Source organism: Phyllopteryx taeniolatus, chromosome 22 (genome assembly GCF_024500385.1).
Source record: "Phyllopteryx taeniolatus isolate TA_2022b chromosome 22, UOR_Ptae_1.2, whole genome shotgun sequence".
NCBI classification, from domain to species: Eukaryota; Metazoa; Chordata; class Actinopteri; order Syngnathiformes; family Syngnathidae; genus Phyllopteryx; species Phyllopteryx taeniolatus.
This window is the reverse complement of record NC_084523.1, coordinates 4919408-4937396: the sequence shown is the minus strand read 5'-3', so window position 1 is coordinate 4937396 and position 17989 is coordinate 4919408. Positions and strand designations below refer to the sequence as shown.

The window sequence follows — 17989 nt, the reverse complement described above, 5'->3', positions numbered from 1 at the left end:
GTGGATACACAAGTCAATTATACACTTTGTGCCATCTAATAAAAGAGTATTTATTTGTTCTGTCTGTCTTTATTTGCCGCTGGCGTAGAGGAGAACAAAGAGACATTATTTTTTGTAAATAAATAATATTCTGACCAATTGAGTGAAATTTGATCATTTCCCGCGCGACACCAGAAGAGCTCTCACGGCACACTGGTTGGGAATCACCGAGTCCTGAAGCGAGCCCTCACGAAGACACTTTTGCACATACGTTGTCGTGTATTTTTGTGTCGGTCTGCTTTTAATGGGGTGTGGCCTAGTGATGATGTCACTCACTTGGCTCACATTCCAGCTTGGGTTGGCCATTTTCCACACCACCTCCATGCTCATTGCGAGTGTTTTCATTTTGTATTTCTGTTCGGCTGCTTGTCCCCTTCAATAAATAGCCAAAAGTGTGTCACTCTCATTTTTTTCATTTGACTACAGTCAATGACTAAATTAACGCCTGTGTTGTGCTCCTTGTGAGTGTTTTCATTTTGTATTTGTATTTTTTTTCACTTCAAGTCAAATTTTAGTTGCACCACAAAGCAAAAAAGTGACCAAGCTGCTCGAAAAACTTCAAAGTGGGGAGAATCGTTAAGTCAACCTACCACTGTGTTTGTATATTAGCAATTAAAAAATCAATTATCTATGCATATGTGCCTTTTAAAGTGTTCATTTGGATGAGATCAGCAAGTGGTTCTATTTAGTCTTGTTTGCATTATCCCTACCTACACAACAATCCTTGAGTTTAATTGCCTCTCCAATAGGATTCCTGCGCTGTAACCATTTTAAATCTCCAATGTCACAACTAATATCACCCCCCCCCCCAGGTCACCTCCATGTAGCGTCCCTGAGCCCGAGTGCCCTTGCCGAGATGAAACCAAGTCAGTCGCGCTCGCCGTGTGAGGCCGCCCACTTCATTTAACCCCCCGCACTTGTGCTGTTCTGAAGACAGACATGCTGAAGCGCTATCCTCTAATGAAACGCAGTCTGCGTGGGTAGAAGTGTCAGGTTAAAATTGTCCTTCGCACCACCTCCAGTAACTTCAATTAAAAATGCTGAGAGAGGATGTTTGTTATCTCCTTATGGATTTCCTGTCAGTCAGGCCATAATATGAAGTTCCTTTATGTTCTCTTCCAACGTTAACTGTTAGATCTGTCGATCTGCTTGGTAGAATTCCCTAAAAAGGTACAATAATTCCAGCATGTGATTCATTGCCAACCGTATAACCCGTGCGTAAGACTGAGGCTGAACCCCCCACTTGAGCTGACAGATGTGCTAGTTCTTGCTGGATCAAGCCAGTGTGACACCACTGCCTGCTGTAGTTTTCACACGTCGCGAGTGGGAAGCAGCGGTGATGGGAACGAATAGGCCGTAGACTTTGGAAGGTTTTATTTAAATATATAGGATAAGATAAGCTATATAGGGACCACTACACTACCATTACTAATACGAGTAAAAACAATTATGCTACTTTAGCATTCCAAGAATTCCATATGAAGCATTCATATTAGAACAGAAGAACTCATTGGCAGAGCGTGATGGAAAACTTAAGTGTGTGTGGGTGGAGCCTGCAAACTTTTCTCATTAACCTTATTCAATTGGACTTGAGTCCCTTTCATAAGTCTTTCTCGATGGGAATGTAATGCCGTGGTCCATCTACTGTGGGGGTCATTAGTATAAAGTCACAAGATGTCTGCGTTCCGGTTAACAAGTGGGAGAACACTGCGGTAATGCTGCAAAGATGCCAGTATTAATAGATTGGCATCTAACAGTCATAATAATACTTGAAATTGTGGTTCAAGCAGTTTCTGAATAGAAGTGATGGAAATTAACTCAATGAGCGCCGTATCCCTATTCATTTATTCTTCCAGTGTCTTCTGAACAAGTAATGCGACAGTAATGACTCATCGATTTCAGTTGCCGGAAACATGTCTCCTGTTCTTTCTGAGTCATCGTCGTCGGCATGTTGGTGCAAAATACTTTTATTATATGACCCACAGTTCACACTTAACTGGAATGGACGGAGAGTTTGTGTGCAATGTTTTGGGTTAATGTCAAGTTGGAGCTGGAGAAAAAACAAAAACAAAACGGTTGTTATTATCTCTCTCATTCCCCTGCTACTGAAAATAAATAGGTCAGAGAGACTGACTGTAAGCTGTGGCTGATGTTTACCCATTACGTAAGATGGGATATTTTATACATAGTAAGCAAGCACTCGTCATCTTCGAGTGCTGTAGTCAAGGCAGCCTTTGAAATAGATGCCATGCCTCAGTCACTTGTCTTTTTTTTTTTTTTTTTTCATTTAAATGTAAATACACTAGGCATGCTAGTAACCAAACTAACACTGAAAGCGCAACAGCAAAAATAATGTGCTAAAGAAGAATGCTAAGTGAAGGTCCTAACACTGTTAAAAGTTAGTGAAGCACCCTGACGTGCAAATGTGGCAAATAGTTTGAAAAGACTGAGATTGCTGAAAATTGATACTTATTATTCCGCAAATGCAACATGATTTAGAATACCATTTTTAGATGAGTGGGGGCACATACAACATATTCTTGTCCCCCAAAATTTTGCGTTTCCTTCCGCTTTAACAAAATGTGGCCGTTAGTGTTGCTGGTGCGTGATTGTTTTGACATTTCTTCGATATTTCAACAGAATGAACTCCCAACATAATTTTATTTTTTTTTTCCCCCAAATGCTGGCGGAAAAAGCTATGAAAAACGTGGCTATGAGGTTTCAGCATAGATAGCTTGAAAATGCACTATGTATTTAAAAGATAACGCCAATCCTTCTCGGAGTAATTATGCATTGTCCTATGTGGTCATCTCAAATGGCAATTATTAAGTTTCTGGAAAGCCATCAGGCAAGAACCCTATTCATTTTGAGTTATTAAATGTTAAAAAAAAAAAAAGATATGAAGCCAGACACTAAGTCACTTAAGTGTTGTTTCAAAACATGGAGGGCGTGGCCATAGCGTAAGCACGGCGTTACTGCGATTCATTTTGAAAAGCGACTACGTCGGTGCTACCCTACAAATCTTCCGACTGTCACTGACCGTTCCCGTAATCCTTTCGCCTTATTGTTCTCTAAGCGCCTCTGAGGAGCGCTTGATCCTCTCAGACTGTGGCTCTCAAGGCTTCGTCCAATCGCAACGTCGCGACTCGGGTGCTGCTTCCTGATTAACAGAGCAATATCCAATCAGTGGAATCGTTGGCTTTGTCTTTCAACGCGTCGAGCTGCCTGCGCTTGTTTTGTCTGACTGAGTTGTTGGAATCCTGACCGTGGCCTCAATTTTCCGCCAAACACTACAGCCTTAATTAAGTCTTACAGCCTTTTGATAAAAGGTTGAGTATGGGTACACGTTTCTATATAGTATGAATTGTTTTGACAAAATACGAAGATTAAATATGATTATTTCCTCTATAAACCAAAATATTGAACTAAAAATGCACAATTTAAGGCCAGTTTTCAAGAGGAGATAGAGGTGCATCCAATCTGCTGCTTTATATGACACTGGCATGAAATCAGGAGTTCAGAACTTTTCAGACGGACTCTCACATTCCACAAAAAACAATTAAAGATCAGCTCATGAAATGTAATAAAAGTCTACACACCCTGTTAAAATGCCAGGTGTTCCTGGGATGGAAAAAAATTAGACTTAGATCATTTGAAACGTTTTCTACCATTAATGTGACGTATAACCTGCACAACTCAATTGAATAAAGCGGTTGCACAAGTATGCACACCCTCTTAAAAACCGGGATGTGGCCGGGGTCAGAAGACATGTACAATGGGAGTCAGCACACACCTGCCACCATTTACAGTGCCTCTCATTAACCTCAAATACATTTCAGACCTAGTCTTAATATTAAAAGCAAAATGGGAATTAAAAGCTTTGTCATCATATAGAACCCATGTCCTCATTTCACGGTCCATCACCATGTCAAATTTGTTTTAGTTGAACTAATATCAGTTTTCCCATTTGTTTTGTTTTGTTGTGTTGTGTGTGTTTCTTTTTGGTTGTAATCGTTGCTGCGGCTTCTCCTCCTGCTGTTGATGGCCACTGCACGCAAAATGCCACCGGCGCCATCCGGCTGACAACGCATGGTGGATTCCCTCCCGCTGTTTTATCTTACTTTCTCCCACACTTCATCCATTTCTCCTTCTCTTTCATGCGCTCCATTTTCCCCTTCTGTTTCTACGCCCCCCTCCCGTCCTGCTTTTGCTTTTTTTTTTTTTTTCCCCACACCCGCTAGCACCCTGCAGACTTGAGAGAGATCCATCCCATCTCTGGTAAGCCACTGACATTTTTTATAGGAAAGGCTAAGAGCAATCATGGAAAGGACCAGTTTATATGCTGTATTCCTCAAATAGTGGCACAATGCCTATATTAATCATTTTAAAGAAATAAACGCTAAAGCTCTAAACCATATTGGGGGAAAAAAAATTAACTGCTGATGCTACTTACTTAAACTATGACCATTGCACGTACACGTGACGTGTAGAACTGACATTTCCGCTCTACGCAGTTCGGAGTATTGTTCCAAATACTGCTATACTTTTTAATATATAAACAACATTTTAATATACAGGTCTCGGCCACAAATAGCGAGACTTTGCGAATAATTGACCATCTCCTATAAGTGATTATAATAGCTTATTATTAATGGTTTAAACCATGAGTATAGCACAAACTATCATACCAAAGCACTTGGTAAATGGCTCATAGAATTTCGAACACTTAAAAAACATACTGTGGATAATATTTTTGTTTGTTCATCAATAACACTTACCAGGTTAAGCGCTGTAGAAAATGGATGGATGAATAATAATTTTGGTAAAGATTAGAAAAGTAATATGTCATCCCTCTAATGTCTTACCCCCATTGTCACCATAAGTGATGGTCACAGCCACATACGTTTGTATCTCCAGCAGCAGCCATAGCGTCCGGTGATGACGCCGCCTTTCTGACGCCAGGCAGGATGAGCCAGCGCCAGGTGAAGGAACGGGACAAGGAGAAGGACAAGGAGGCAGGCCTCCAAACACCCAGCCGGGAACAGATCGCCTCTCCCTCCTCGCTCAGCTCGGGCGTCAGCTACAGCCACGGTATGTGTGGGACTTCACTAATAAGGTGTGAGTTAAAAAAAAAAAAAAAAAAAGAGAGAATGCGAGTCATTTATGACTCTTTTTGTATATAAAAAAAAAAGTAATTATAAAAAGGCATTTTTTGTCTATTGTCTGTCTAGCTATCCATATTGTAGTGTTAGTGCGCCCTCTTGTGGAATGCTGGTGTTGGTGGCTGTTTGCATTGAAGTTCAGGATAAGATTTGTCATTTGAATTTAACTGCTTTATAAATTACCCTTTGTAATTTTAAATGGTGATATATAGTTTACCTTTCCATTTATATATATTTTACCTGTATTTTATAATATATAATAAATACAAAATAAACATAATACAATATATTTGTTCCGTTTAATATATTTTTAAAATAATGTAGAATTGAACTATTAAATTGAATAAGATAATGCATTATTAAAAATAAAATATTTCATATAAGTAATAGAAAAATGTCATTACTAAGGATAAGGCAGTTATTAGGTAGGAGATGTTTGCTTTTGTATCACTGCAGAGCTGGATTCTTTTATTTTCCTGCAGAAATTGCAAATTTAAACTAATATTTAATTATTAAACCAAATCCTAAAAAATAAAAGATTGTAAAAGTGAACCTTTAAATAATGTATATATTCAGAATAAAATGAGAAAAATTTTAATGTAAAATAATTATTCAACTCCATTATTTAATACAATTGGTGAAAAACTTAAATATTTTTTAGGGGTAACTTAGGCATTTATTTTTGTTGCTTTTTGTATTGATGGATAGATGGATTCTTTTACTGTCCTGCAGGAATGTGCATTTTTAAGCTAATATAAAAATTTTCAAACAAATTCTAAACAACAAATAGATGCATAAAATGTAAATACTTCAAACAAATACAAAATCTATTAAACATTGTAAAAATAAAATGTGAAGTAATTCAAGTATTAAATTAATAAATCATAAAACAATGACAACTAGTAATAATGTAAAAGCCTGAATTATTTATAATAGTTTATTACTACAATTACCTATTCATCGTAAGGCATTTATAGGTTGGAGGTGTTTAGAGATATATATATACTACATATAGGTAACATACGTACGTATTATACATACATTTATTCATATCTTAAACGAACGTACATTTTTATATTAATCAAACAATGAAAATAAAATATGTTGAAGCAAGCAGTAATACAATCAAATATATAATTGTAATGAAGCTATGTTGATATGTTGTAGATTTAAGTTGTAATATTGTTTACCACAGCCTCTGTCACAGAACTATGTAAAGTATCGGATGCGATCCATATTTGTAATTTTATGTTGCATCGAAAATATTCCCACTGGGTGAAGATGATATAAAAAAAAATATATATATAGTGAAATATCTTCTTGCACAAGGGATACAGAGACTTCACATAAATTACCGCACAATACAATTATTGCAGAGTGGAATTGTTGTGACGGGGCATGCGGCGGAAAGGTACGTGAGCCACGCCAATTATTTCTTCCAAGTGTCTTGAGACAGACTGTGGCGAGTGGGCGTACGGAATGTGCGCACGTAACTTGCAGTGACGCTGGTACCAGAGAATCCAGATGCCCCGAAATAATTCTTCCAGCCTTGCGAATCAAGCTTTGTGACTCTTCTATGTAATGCTGTGTTGGGTTAGCATTCAAATGTGTTCTGATAGTTGGAGTGATATGCATTGATTGGAGAGCAAGCCATTTATTAAGAAAGGGGGCCCTGTATGGTCTTAAAATGCGTGGTAGAAAATAATAATACAAATAGCATCACATTTCCACAAAATACAATGAAGGCACAATTTTTTTTATATACATATATTGTGCATTTTTAAAATAATGCTAAAGAATATTAGATATTTTTTCATGAAAATGTTCTTTTCCAGTTTTTCTATATGCATACTGTATATACATGTGTACAGTGGTGCCTTGACTTACGGTGGTCGCAGCGAGACCACTCTCGTAACTAAAAGCACTTGTATCTCAAACCATTTTCCCCTTCAGCCATTAATCCATTCCAATCCTCCATAAAACAACCCCCAAAACGGGGTTCTTTAATATGAAAAAAGACAAATGACACTACATACCTTTTATATAAACATACAGCAATAACAGAATTTAAATAGAACAGAAAAGAAAAATGTAACAGTTTGTGCATCATGATTTCATGCGGTCATTGTAAAGCTCCTTCAGGTGTGTGCATCTTGCCCACCAGGGGCAGTATAGTGCAATACACGAATACATAATATATATACACGAAGAATGACGGTCACAACTGCTCAGGAAAACTGCAGTAATATGAGTCGATTTGCACAGACAAAGAATCTATATGCTTGTGAGTATTGTTACATTGTTTGTCTACGGACGTTCTGACGTTCTCCTTTGTATTGAGCATGTTTTTTTTTTTTTTCCCACCCCCCAGAATAGTTTACGTCATTGCTAATCTTGACTCTTATTATGACGACTCACCGAAGCAAAAATAAACCCTGAAAAGGCTGTTTGACGTGGCTTCTAGATGTGAATCGGTGGTCAGAGAGAATCTGCAGACAGGCCCGAGGTAAACAGTGTCGACGATGACAAAGGTGGCAGAAGAGCAGCTGGGGTCAGCTCGGATTTAAATTCAGCTTCTGGGATTATGGCCCGTGAACTTATCCTCGCCTGCGGCCAATCTCCTCACGGCGTTGCTTCTTTTACCTATGACCTCATCCGGTGAATGGCGAGAGTCCTAAGAAAGACGAGGCGGTGACAAGAGAAGCTAGTGGAAGTCAATTCGACGCCATGATGGAGAGTATGCTTGCTGCAGGCACGCGGCTATGCTTGGATGGCCGGAGGCTTGTCTGGGCTGACGCCGTGTGCATCTAAAGTAAGCCAATTCGGAAATTACGGGAACGTTTCGACCTGGAATCAAAGCAAAAGTGTGATATAAAGAGGCTTCACTTGTTCAATTTAATCCTCAGTGTCATCTCATGGTTGGAAATGTTGTGTGGGAGGAGGCGCACTCAGTATAATTACTCATCCAGTGTTGTCACGCTTCCTGTTCCTTGAGTGGATGTGGACACTAGCTAGGTGGAAAAAGGCACGATGGGATGATCGCGTTCAAAAAGCTTCTTTGTTCCGAAGCTAATCCCTGGATTTACAGGGTCTACTTGAAGCCTTTTTAGTCCAAGTGGTTGTGTTTACCTGCGTGCGACCACTTGTTTTGCTATGTCTTTGTATTACGAAAGCCGCATGGTGGCATTGACTTTTAATCCTTTGCTCGCAAGGCGAGGCGGGAGGCGGTCACGGCGAGGTCAATTTTTTTTTTTTTTTTTTTTTTTAATAGCCTTAAAGCAGCTTCATTTTCCTATAGATCACAGAGGTTCCACTTCAAAATATACTGATCTCTCCAAGTACTACCATATTGAACAACATTAAAATACAGTAACTAGTTGACCAAGTTAAATGGTCATTAAAAATTCATTCATTCATTAAAGATCCACTTAAACAAAGCAGAAGAAGCTGTCCTTAAATGATTCGTTAAAATGGATTGCAAAAACAGGTTAAATAAAAAAATGCGCCCATGTTTAAAAACAAGAGTAAATGCAAATGTATTGTACCATAATAAAAAGTTAAATACAACTGAACGGTACATAAACCATTTTACTACTTTAAAAATTAAGATGTACTGTACTTGATTTGAAAAATATGTTGGCTGTATGCATATCTAGGTTGATTCTAATATTGTTTGATTGTGTTTTATCTTATGAATGTTGTAAATTGTATTTGTGTTTAATGCAATCCCACACTCAAACGCTACAAATTTGAATTTACAACTTTAAAAATACTCTTCCATTAACATTTTTTTATGTGCCAGGACTTGGCAGATCAAATTTCCCTTCAGGGTGGAATATGCTATTAACTTTATTTGTTTTCCCATAAAGTTTCTATGCGTTTGTAGTTATTATTCTTGTCAAAGCTTTATTGAATTGATAACTTTCAGTTCCAGTTTCAATCCAAATTCAAGCATTATTTTCTTACATTGGAAAGAGGAGAACCACCACTGAATAGAATTTCCCTGCAGGACTGCAATTAATTGTAAATTAAAATCTGATATGCTAAATCACATGATAATTTATATGAATGTACTTATAAAAGTATGTTAAATTAAATATTTCAAAAACTGTTACATTAATACCTCACAGTCTCATGTATAATGAATCAATTATGGTTACTGTCAATATATATATTTTTTAATTATTATGATAAATTACATATAATAAAGTGTGTCGATCAAAATGCTCCAAAAAAAACATTTTAGTTGTGCATTGGATTTCTTATAGATTGTTGTTGTTGTTTTTGAGGTTGTAGTGGTACAAAATTTAATTTCACTGCAGAATTGTGATTGAAATGCAATAAAATATAATGAACAATTAAATTTGATACTAAAGCCTCTGTAAAAGTGGCAATCAAAACTCAGCATTATGTATATCCCATTTATTTTATGATTCTTTTTCATTGCGGTTGTAGTTTGCATTGTAATTAAATACGATGATATGAATTACATATAACAGTACTGTACATATATATGAATGCAGTGTATGTAACAATGATACATTACATTTTAGACCAAGGTCCACACTTAGCATGTGTTAATTTTTTATCTAAAACACGACAAAAATGTAAAAAAAAACAAAATAAATCATTAAATAAAACAGCATTTGGAGAAATACTAAACATCAAATCTCCAATTGGCTTCGTATTATAAGCAGAGAAGGATGCTGTATAAATATTTTATTCATTTTCGCACCATCTCCACATTTGTTAAAGTTTGCCATCCAGTTAAGCTGTTAAGAAAACAAACCAGATGAATGGTAGTGCTCCAAATGAAGTGCTCGTCAGCATACGATATAAGATGAGGCTCCTTTTTTTTTTTTTTTCTTTTTTTCCTCTCCAACTTGGATGCAGCTCTCCTCCCCATCCGGAGGGGAGTGAGTAGGAGGGGCCGTGAGGTACTTCCAGAGCGCTGCGTGCCTCGTCGCTCACAGTCGAGTGAGGGAGAGGGAGGGAGCTGTCAGCTGAGGGAAGCATCGAGGAAATATCGCACTCCACTCTGAGCTCTCTTGCTCTCTTCTCTTGTTTTGGTTCCTTGGCTCGACTCACCGTAGGAGCGCAGGGAGTCCCCCTTTCGCCCTCTGCCCTCGGGGTTTCGTCACCAACCTCTCCCTTACCTTCACGCCCCACCCGTCCATCCCTCCCTCCCTCCACACCCTCGCCGAGGGATCGCCCGCCGGCCCCCATGATGAAGGAGGAGGGCCTGCTGGGGCGTCGCCGTTTCTCCACGTGCGGCGGCACGGCCTCGCTGCGACCACCGCACCCGGACGGACGCAAACTCATCCGCAATGCCTCTTTCGGGGGCTATAACGAGCTGTCGCCCATTTCACTGTCAGGTGGGTGTCGGAAAGGAAGTAGGGGTAGTCCATCCTTTAGTTGTGTCCTGTGATTGACACGTGTTTGTATTATTAGAGTGATGCTGAGTCATTAGAGAAAGTGTGACTAATGTCTAGTAGTTCCTATTTGGTCAATTTGTGGCTTGGTTTGGTTGGATGTATCCAATAATATCTTTTAAAGCAGACGTATGGAAAACATGAGGTAAAGTAGCTATTTTATAATCATGATGATGGTAATCAGTATCTTCTGTTATTGCCATGGTAACCCAGGATTACTTTCCCGCCGGTGGACCGGCCAGGACACCTTTGATGCCGATTTATTAGTGTGGAGATCATGCCTATTCAATAGGTTGACTTGTTTTTGGATTGTTTACTAACTATCCCGATGTGGCTTGTATTTACCAAAGTTTTTGTTGCGGGAGCACGAGATTTGTATACCCCAGATGCTGAAATGGTGAAAAAAGAAAAACAAGACTTTGATTTGCTGAATTTTCTGCACATTACGTTACTTGAACCAACAATGTTAGCATAACACAATTAACCGTCAATCTGGTTGAAGTATAAAGTATTTAGAAAATCTATAAACAAAATAATTAAGATTATTTATGAATTAGCATTTTTTTAATCATTATTTATAAATTTGTTTTTTTCAAACTATAATTGTTTTATTATTGTTATTCAAATGAAGAAAACACAAAATTGAGACATTGAGAACTACAGTGGGCGAACTCCATTTTTGTCATTTTGTGGGGGAGTGATTTAATATTTTGTATCTGCTCTTCTAAATGTTTAGCGCAATTTTGGGCGAGGTTCCAATAGTCTTTTATCAATCTCTCAACCTGACGTTTTTGGGATGTTTTTGTTCGGAAGGTGAAGTGTGGTTTCATGGTCGTGGCCATTTTGGACGCGGGACTTGGCCCAGTGTTGCACTGATTAATGAGGAAATGTGCTTAAGTGCAATAATGGGCTGCCCCTGTATGTCAATATTTCAAACAATATTCATCAGAAACAAATGCATTTTCTCTATTACTTGTGCACTTAAAAATGACCCCCAAAAAAGACTTTCTGCATCTGCTTTGAGCCAGTAGACGTCTGAGTCATTGTTTTGCTCCATCTTCTGATTTTGGATTGCTAACAGGCACTTTTTTTGCAAGATGACAGTTGGTGCAGCGGAGTAGTGCTTATTGCTTTGTCGTATTGTTTTGTTCCTGGAATTGCTGTTTTTATTGTAGTCCGCCGCCATTCGCAGTGATTTCAGTTTCTTGGGCATAGAAGCAAAGATGAGGTTTGTGAGGCATGTTTGTTCGTACGCAGACACACAAAAAAAAAAAAATCAATGTACGCTGACAATGTTTGTCGTCCTGGCACTGGTTCAACTCAGAATATATGGTGTCTGACAGTTGTTACCCAGGAAGGATATTTAACCTTTTATGAACAACATAGGCGGCACGGTGGCCGACTGGTTAGAGCGTCAGCCTCACAGTTCTGAGGACCCGGGTTCAATCCCTGGCCCCGCCTGTGTGGAGTTTGCATGTTCTCCCCGTGCCTGCGTGGGTTTTCTCCGGGTACTCCGGTTTCCTCCCACATCCCAAAAACATGCATTAATTGGAGACTCTAAATTGCCCGTAGGCATGACTGTGAGTGCGAATGGTTGTTTGTTCGTATGTGCCCTGCGATTGGCTGGCAACCAGTTCAGGGTGTACCCCGCCGCCTGCCCGATGACAGCTGGGATAGGCTCCAGCACGCCCGCGACCCTAGTGAGGAGAAGCGGCTCAGAAAATGGATGGATGGATGGATGAACAACATATAAATATCATAAGATCAAATGAGCTGCATTCATTTCCTGGGTCATTTCATGCTGGCTGAGGTTTTTATGTCTTATTTTACGATTTAATACGCCATCTCGTCTTTAAATATCTTGTTTCCGATGACCAGGGCTCATTATTTCAGTTTTTCCTTTCATACTTTATTAAACAAAAATGATTTTAATCTTTCTACATCAAGTTTGCGCACACGTTGCTCTGGGATTCAAACGTTCTAGTCATTTTGTTTACAAATGCATGACTGCGGGCTGTATACTGGTCTTCAGGACACTTTTAATACTACTAGATTAATCAGGCAATGTCTCCCTTTTTGTATGTACAACAGGTGAACTGGCAAAAGAAATGGACGCTGTGAATGCGTCTTTTGAAAAGGTAAAATGAGTGGACACTGGACAGCGTGTCTCTTTGTGGTTGATAATGATACATACAACCCATACAGAAGTCAGCATGACACTGATCCTTTAGTATCGTATCGACCATTGCAGGAAGGCATTTGCAACAGTCTAGAAGAACTGAAGTGGGTGATTATTAATTACATTATAAGGCAATATTCTTATCACAGCATTCAGTGGAACTATGCATCCAGCATCAGTTAATGCAAAAAGTTGCGTAAACAATACTAAATGAAATCAAGTGGCAGATATACTGTATACGTCCGACTTTTTTTGGTGTCTTTTATTAAGTTCTAGTATGTTAATAAGAATACATACACCACATTGTATAAAAGAATACAACCACAGTCCAAAAAATATGTATATATCATTTAAATGAACTAATTGCACATTTATATTCATCCCTGCAGTAAAAACGAAAATAATTCAAAAGCTGTCCAAGCTGTGTCTTGTCTTGTGAACACTCAACATCGGATGCCACCCACAGAGAGGGTTGGTTTCCATTTTCCCTTTAGTGGAGATGCCATGTTTTTTGTTTTTTTTTGTTTCTTTCCAAGACATCTGCCAAAATAATAACGAGGCAGTTGGCGAAAATCCCACACAAGCCAAATTGCTGTCAATCTGCTCTCTAACAACATGTTTTCTTCACTGCATTGTCATGCTTTAAAGATAATTGGCTTACCTCGCATTTTGTGTACATTGAGGTGACTGTATGAAGGGAACCAATGGCGGATGGTGTTAAATGTCTGAAATCTCCCTCTCACGGCTTTCTGCTCGACTTAAATTCATGAAGCGACGTATATGCAACATCCAGGCGTCATGGTTATGTGCGACGTGCCCAAGTATCAAGTAGCATTTTAAGGCAGGCTCTGACCTTATTTAACCCCCCCCCCCTGTGAAATCTATCAGCGGTGTTGTCGCCATTATCTCCTTAAGGACAAATGTGAGTAAACGAAGAAGAGCCAGTCAGGCATCTGAGAACATGGAGCTTTGATTGCAAATTGATACATTCAATGCATCGCAGCATACTTAATGGCTGTATGTGGCAGTTTTAAAAGTGGAAAACTTGTAATTACCCCCGGCTCCCTTAATGCCCCACTGTGTGCATTCAATTATGGAGGAAGGGGATGCTGAGTCATGCCATCTCGCTGCTATAAGTGCGTGAATTGCCCTTGACTTGTTTACCACAATAGGTTGGCATGGGGATGTGCGTCAACTGGGTGCAGATGATCTGGCGGGACCACACGTGTACTTAGCCCATGTGAAAACAACCTTTACTAAGGACATTGTATTTGTATAATCCTTTTTTGGTTTTTAATTCCTGGAGTTTTAATTCCTCAAAAGTACATTTAACATATTATAAGCCTCTGTACCATTAATCAGGTTATAAGCCTGAACACTGCACTTAAATATAGCCTGTACTTGAATAAGGATTCAATTAAAATGTATTTCAAGTAAGTTATAAATATTGTACCGAGATAAATGTTTGAAAAAAAAAAAAAAGTTCTGAAAGATGAAATGCCAATATATTGTGCTTGGTTATGGTTATAGAAAACTGAACTGTACGTAACAAATATACTGTACTGGATTGAAAAGAAAACTAACATTAAGAAAAGTGTAATTAAATTAACATTCATTTACTCATTGATTACACTAATTACGGATACCCTGTGGATGGAAATACAATAATTTGTGGAGGCCATGAAATATTAACAATCTGTTGTCACCTGCTTCCCTGACACGGAGTCTTGATGTGCATTTCCTCATGTTTTTATACTTGTATATATTTGTTTGCCTTTTCATTGTTTGTGGATGTCCACATAAAAATAGCAGTGCCATAGACGCACATGTACCATAGGCGCGCATGTACTCGTGTCACATGTTGAAAAATGCTGACGGTGTGTGGATTGACTTTTTCGTCTTTGCCTTTTCGTCGCAGGTTTCGAGAGAGGGAAGGAGGATGTTTTGTCGCTGCCTTTGAAAGAGGATTCGCTTTCCATATCCAAGAGCAAGGTGCACATAATGCAGACTCATCGCGGCAATACAAACATTTTTAAGGAGACCCCTTTTGAAACGTGTTAATCTCATGAGACTATGCAGGCGTACCTTATGAAAGAGGGTTTTTTTTGCTCCTGTTCTGGCATTTATTTTGGGCCTTATTTAACCCGACTTAATGATCCCTTCTCCTCCGCGTATGTCTCTGGGCTGTAATGACTCCCAATTGGCTTGCGTAGTGAACTGGCAGACGCATACCTACACTTACAGGAGGCCTTTTACAGGTCTGATTCAGCTCGCTGTGTGCTAAGTCTGGGCTAGCGTGAAAAGCAAGGCAAAAGCAGATGATACTCATTTCCCTTTTCATTTTTACTTCAATTTTTATTTGGGATTTTGTTTTTTATTTGAAGTTTTATTAATGTTTTTATTATCATTTAACTGTTAATTTTCATTATTTTACCTTTTATTTATTTATATAACTTTTATTGTTATTTAAATAAATTTGTATTATTTATTTTTTTATTTTTTATTCACTGTTATTATTTTACTTGTAATCATCTTTTTATTATTTAACTGTATTGTTTTCATGGAACTTTTTATTTGTCGAGTCCCCCTCCACCCAATTCTCTGCATAACATGCTAATTCTGATTCTTAGATTAAATGTACGAATTTACCCACTGTTGAAAATGGAACTCTCAAACAAAAAGAGCAATACTGAGTGACACTTAAGTCAAGTTCTATATGAAAGTAATCCACATCCCTGACCTTTTTTTCCATTTAATTTCAATTAAATGTCTCCTTATTCATTTGTTGGGTGCGTTTGTAGTCGGAAACCAAGCTGTACAATGGCTCCGACAAGGACGTGTCCGCGTCTGGAGGCAAGCTCACCAAGAAGGAGTCCCTCAAGGTAAAAACTGCCCTTTAAATCTAAATCTGTTTGCACATTATCCGGACACACATAAAGACGCCAACGCGTTATGTGAAGCCTGATAACCAGTGATCTCATAGGCTGTCCTGTCATTGGAAAACATGTTGACATAATGTGTTTGTCCATTTGAAAGGCAAATGACTCTTTATTTAATAATTGTATTGCCTATGTCTGTTGATGCTGTCTGTAGGTCCAAAAGAAGAACTACAGGGAAGAGAAGAAGAGGGCGACAAAAGAGCTGCTCAGTACCATCACTGACCCTTCTGTCATTGTCATGGCCGACTGGCTGAAGGTAGTAACAAGCCAATTTTTGTTATTATTATTTATTATCCGATAGATGCAAAAAAATAAGTTGAACTTTAGTGTCGGGAATAAAGTTAATAAGTATTTGACGGTTGCAGATCCGCGGAACCCTGAAGAGCTGGACCAAGCTGTGGTGCGTGCTGAAACCGGGCGTCCTGCTCATTTACAAGACCCACAAGAACGGCCAGTGGGTGGGCACGGTGCTGCTCAACGCCTGCGAGCTGATCGAGAGACCCTCCAAGAAGGACGGCTTCTGCTTCAAGCTCTTCCACCCCCTCGAGCAGTCCATCTGGGCCGTCAAGGTCAGAATATGCCAACGCAACTCGAGGGAGCCTCAAAAGTATTCCCAAATCAGACCCAATCCAGTCATATGTGCCCGGAAGGATCACAAGTTATTTCATGTGGGCAGTGTGCAAGGTGAAATATTAATTGATATACATGTTTAGTTATAGTAATGATCCATTGGGGAGAAATATCCCCCGGAAAATAATTAAGATAGAACGCATCAAAATAATATACATACTCTACATACAAAATTGATTGTACTATTATTGTCCAAGTCAATGTGAAGTTTATCGTGATGATGGATCGATAGATGGATGATTGTTTTTATTAGTAGTAGTAGTAGTAGTAGTAGTACGAGTATGTTGTTGTTGTTAATATAGGACTGAAACGATTATTGTAGGGCTGAAACGATTAATCGACATCCCAAAAAAAAATCTGATATTATTGTGTGGAACATGAGGATGGTGACCCCAAGTGGACAACAATAATACCTGCACCTCACATGAACGTTTTGTTGTTGAATAATGCAAAATCCATTTTTATCCAATTAATCGATGGGACGATCTGTAGAATAATCAGTTCTAAGAATATTTGATAGCTGCAGCCCTCGTCAATAATAATAATAATGATAATTAAAGTTAATGATTGTAAAAAGGAATGCCCTTAAAATGATTAGTGTCTGCTTTTCAGATATAGTATTTACAAAAAAAGACAAAGTTGCTTCATGTAACGAGACAGAAAAAAGGTTAATATTATCAATTATGTACAGTATGTACAATTTAAAGTGGAAAAGATAAGGTGCCCGTTTGTGTGTGATCATCCATCCATCCATCCATCCATCGTCTTTACCGCTTTATCCTCACAAGGGTCGCGGGCGTGCTGGAGCCTATGCCAGCTATCTGCGGGCGGGAGGCGGGCTACACCCTGAACTGGTCGTCAGCCAATCACAGGGCACATAGAAACAAACAACCATTTGCGCATACATTCACACCTACGGCCAATTTAGTCTCTTCAATCAACCTACCATGCATGTTTTGGGGATGTGGGAGGAAAGTGCCCGGAGAAAACCCACCCAGGCACGGGGAGAACATGCAAACTCCACACAGGTGGGGCTGGGATTTGAACCCGGGTCCTCAGAACTGTGAGGCAGACGGTGCCGCCTGTGTGTGATTTTAGTTATATTTTATTGTTTTAAGTAATTTGAAATCATTTACAGGCTTCAAAGTATACAATCATCTTATAGCCCATAAAATACCAAATTTTTACAATGTTACGAGTACTGTCGCCACTTCTATTTTGCTCGGGGAATTGCTTCATTGGAAACCATTTCCAATGGTTTAATTTTAGCTGCGAGTCACGTTTTAGATGTCTTGCGATTGACTGAAGCTCTGTACTAAAATCCAGAATGATCCTTTTAACAATGTGACACATGACAAAGAATGACCCCATAAACCCATCCCAGATTATTACTCAGCTGTAATCCTACAATAAGAACAATGCGAGCGGTTTAAATGCAAAATGGTCTTTTACTGAAAACAAAATCCTTTGTCTCCTGTGGATGAATTAAACAGGATGTGAATGTCAAGTGCAAAATGAAGGGAGCATCTGAATAACAGAAACACAAAGCATTCAATCCACTCCAACCATGATTGCATGTCTAGCGTTTGCTCTTGTTTATTGATCACA

General features: G+C 38.8%; 1 protein-coding gene across 12 annotated transcripts in view; it reads left to right on the top strand.

Moving 5' to 3' along the window:
* The window catches only part of osbpl8 (oxysterol binding protein-like 8), a 46218-nt gene that overhangs the window by 15286 nt on the left and 12943 nt on the right, over positions 1 to 17989 (top strand). For 3 of the 12 annotated variants that reach the window (XM_061762789.1, XM_061762787.1, XM_061762791.1), the window contains 7 exons: positions 4281 to 4317; positions 4957 to 5130; positions 10295 to 10576; positions 14731 to 14804; positions 15614 to 15694; positions 15906 to 16007; positions 16117 to 16320. In XM_061762789.1, the coding sequence (XP_061618773.1) occupies positions 4281 to 4317; positions 4957 to 5130; positions 10295 to 10576; positions 14731 to 14804; positions 15614 to 15694; positions 15906 to 16007; positions 16117 to 16320 (954 nt within the window). Of the gene's footprint in view, positions 1 to 4280; positions 4318 to 4956; positions 5131 to 7859; positions 8014 to 10294; positions 10577 to 14730; positions 14805 to 15613; positions 15695 to 15905; positions 16008 to 16116; positions 16321 to 17989 lie in introns of those variants that run through there. The other 9 variants (XM_061762795.1, XM_061762794.1, XM_061762793.1 and 6 more) reach the window with 6 other exon arrangements.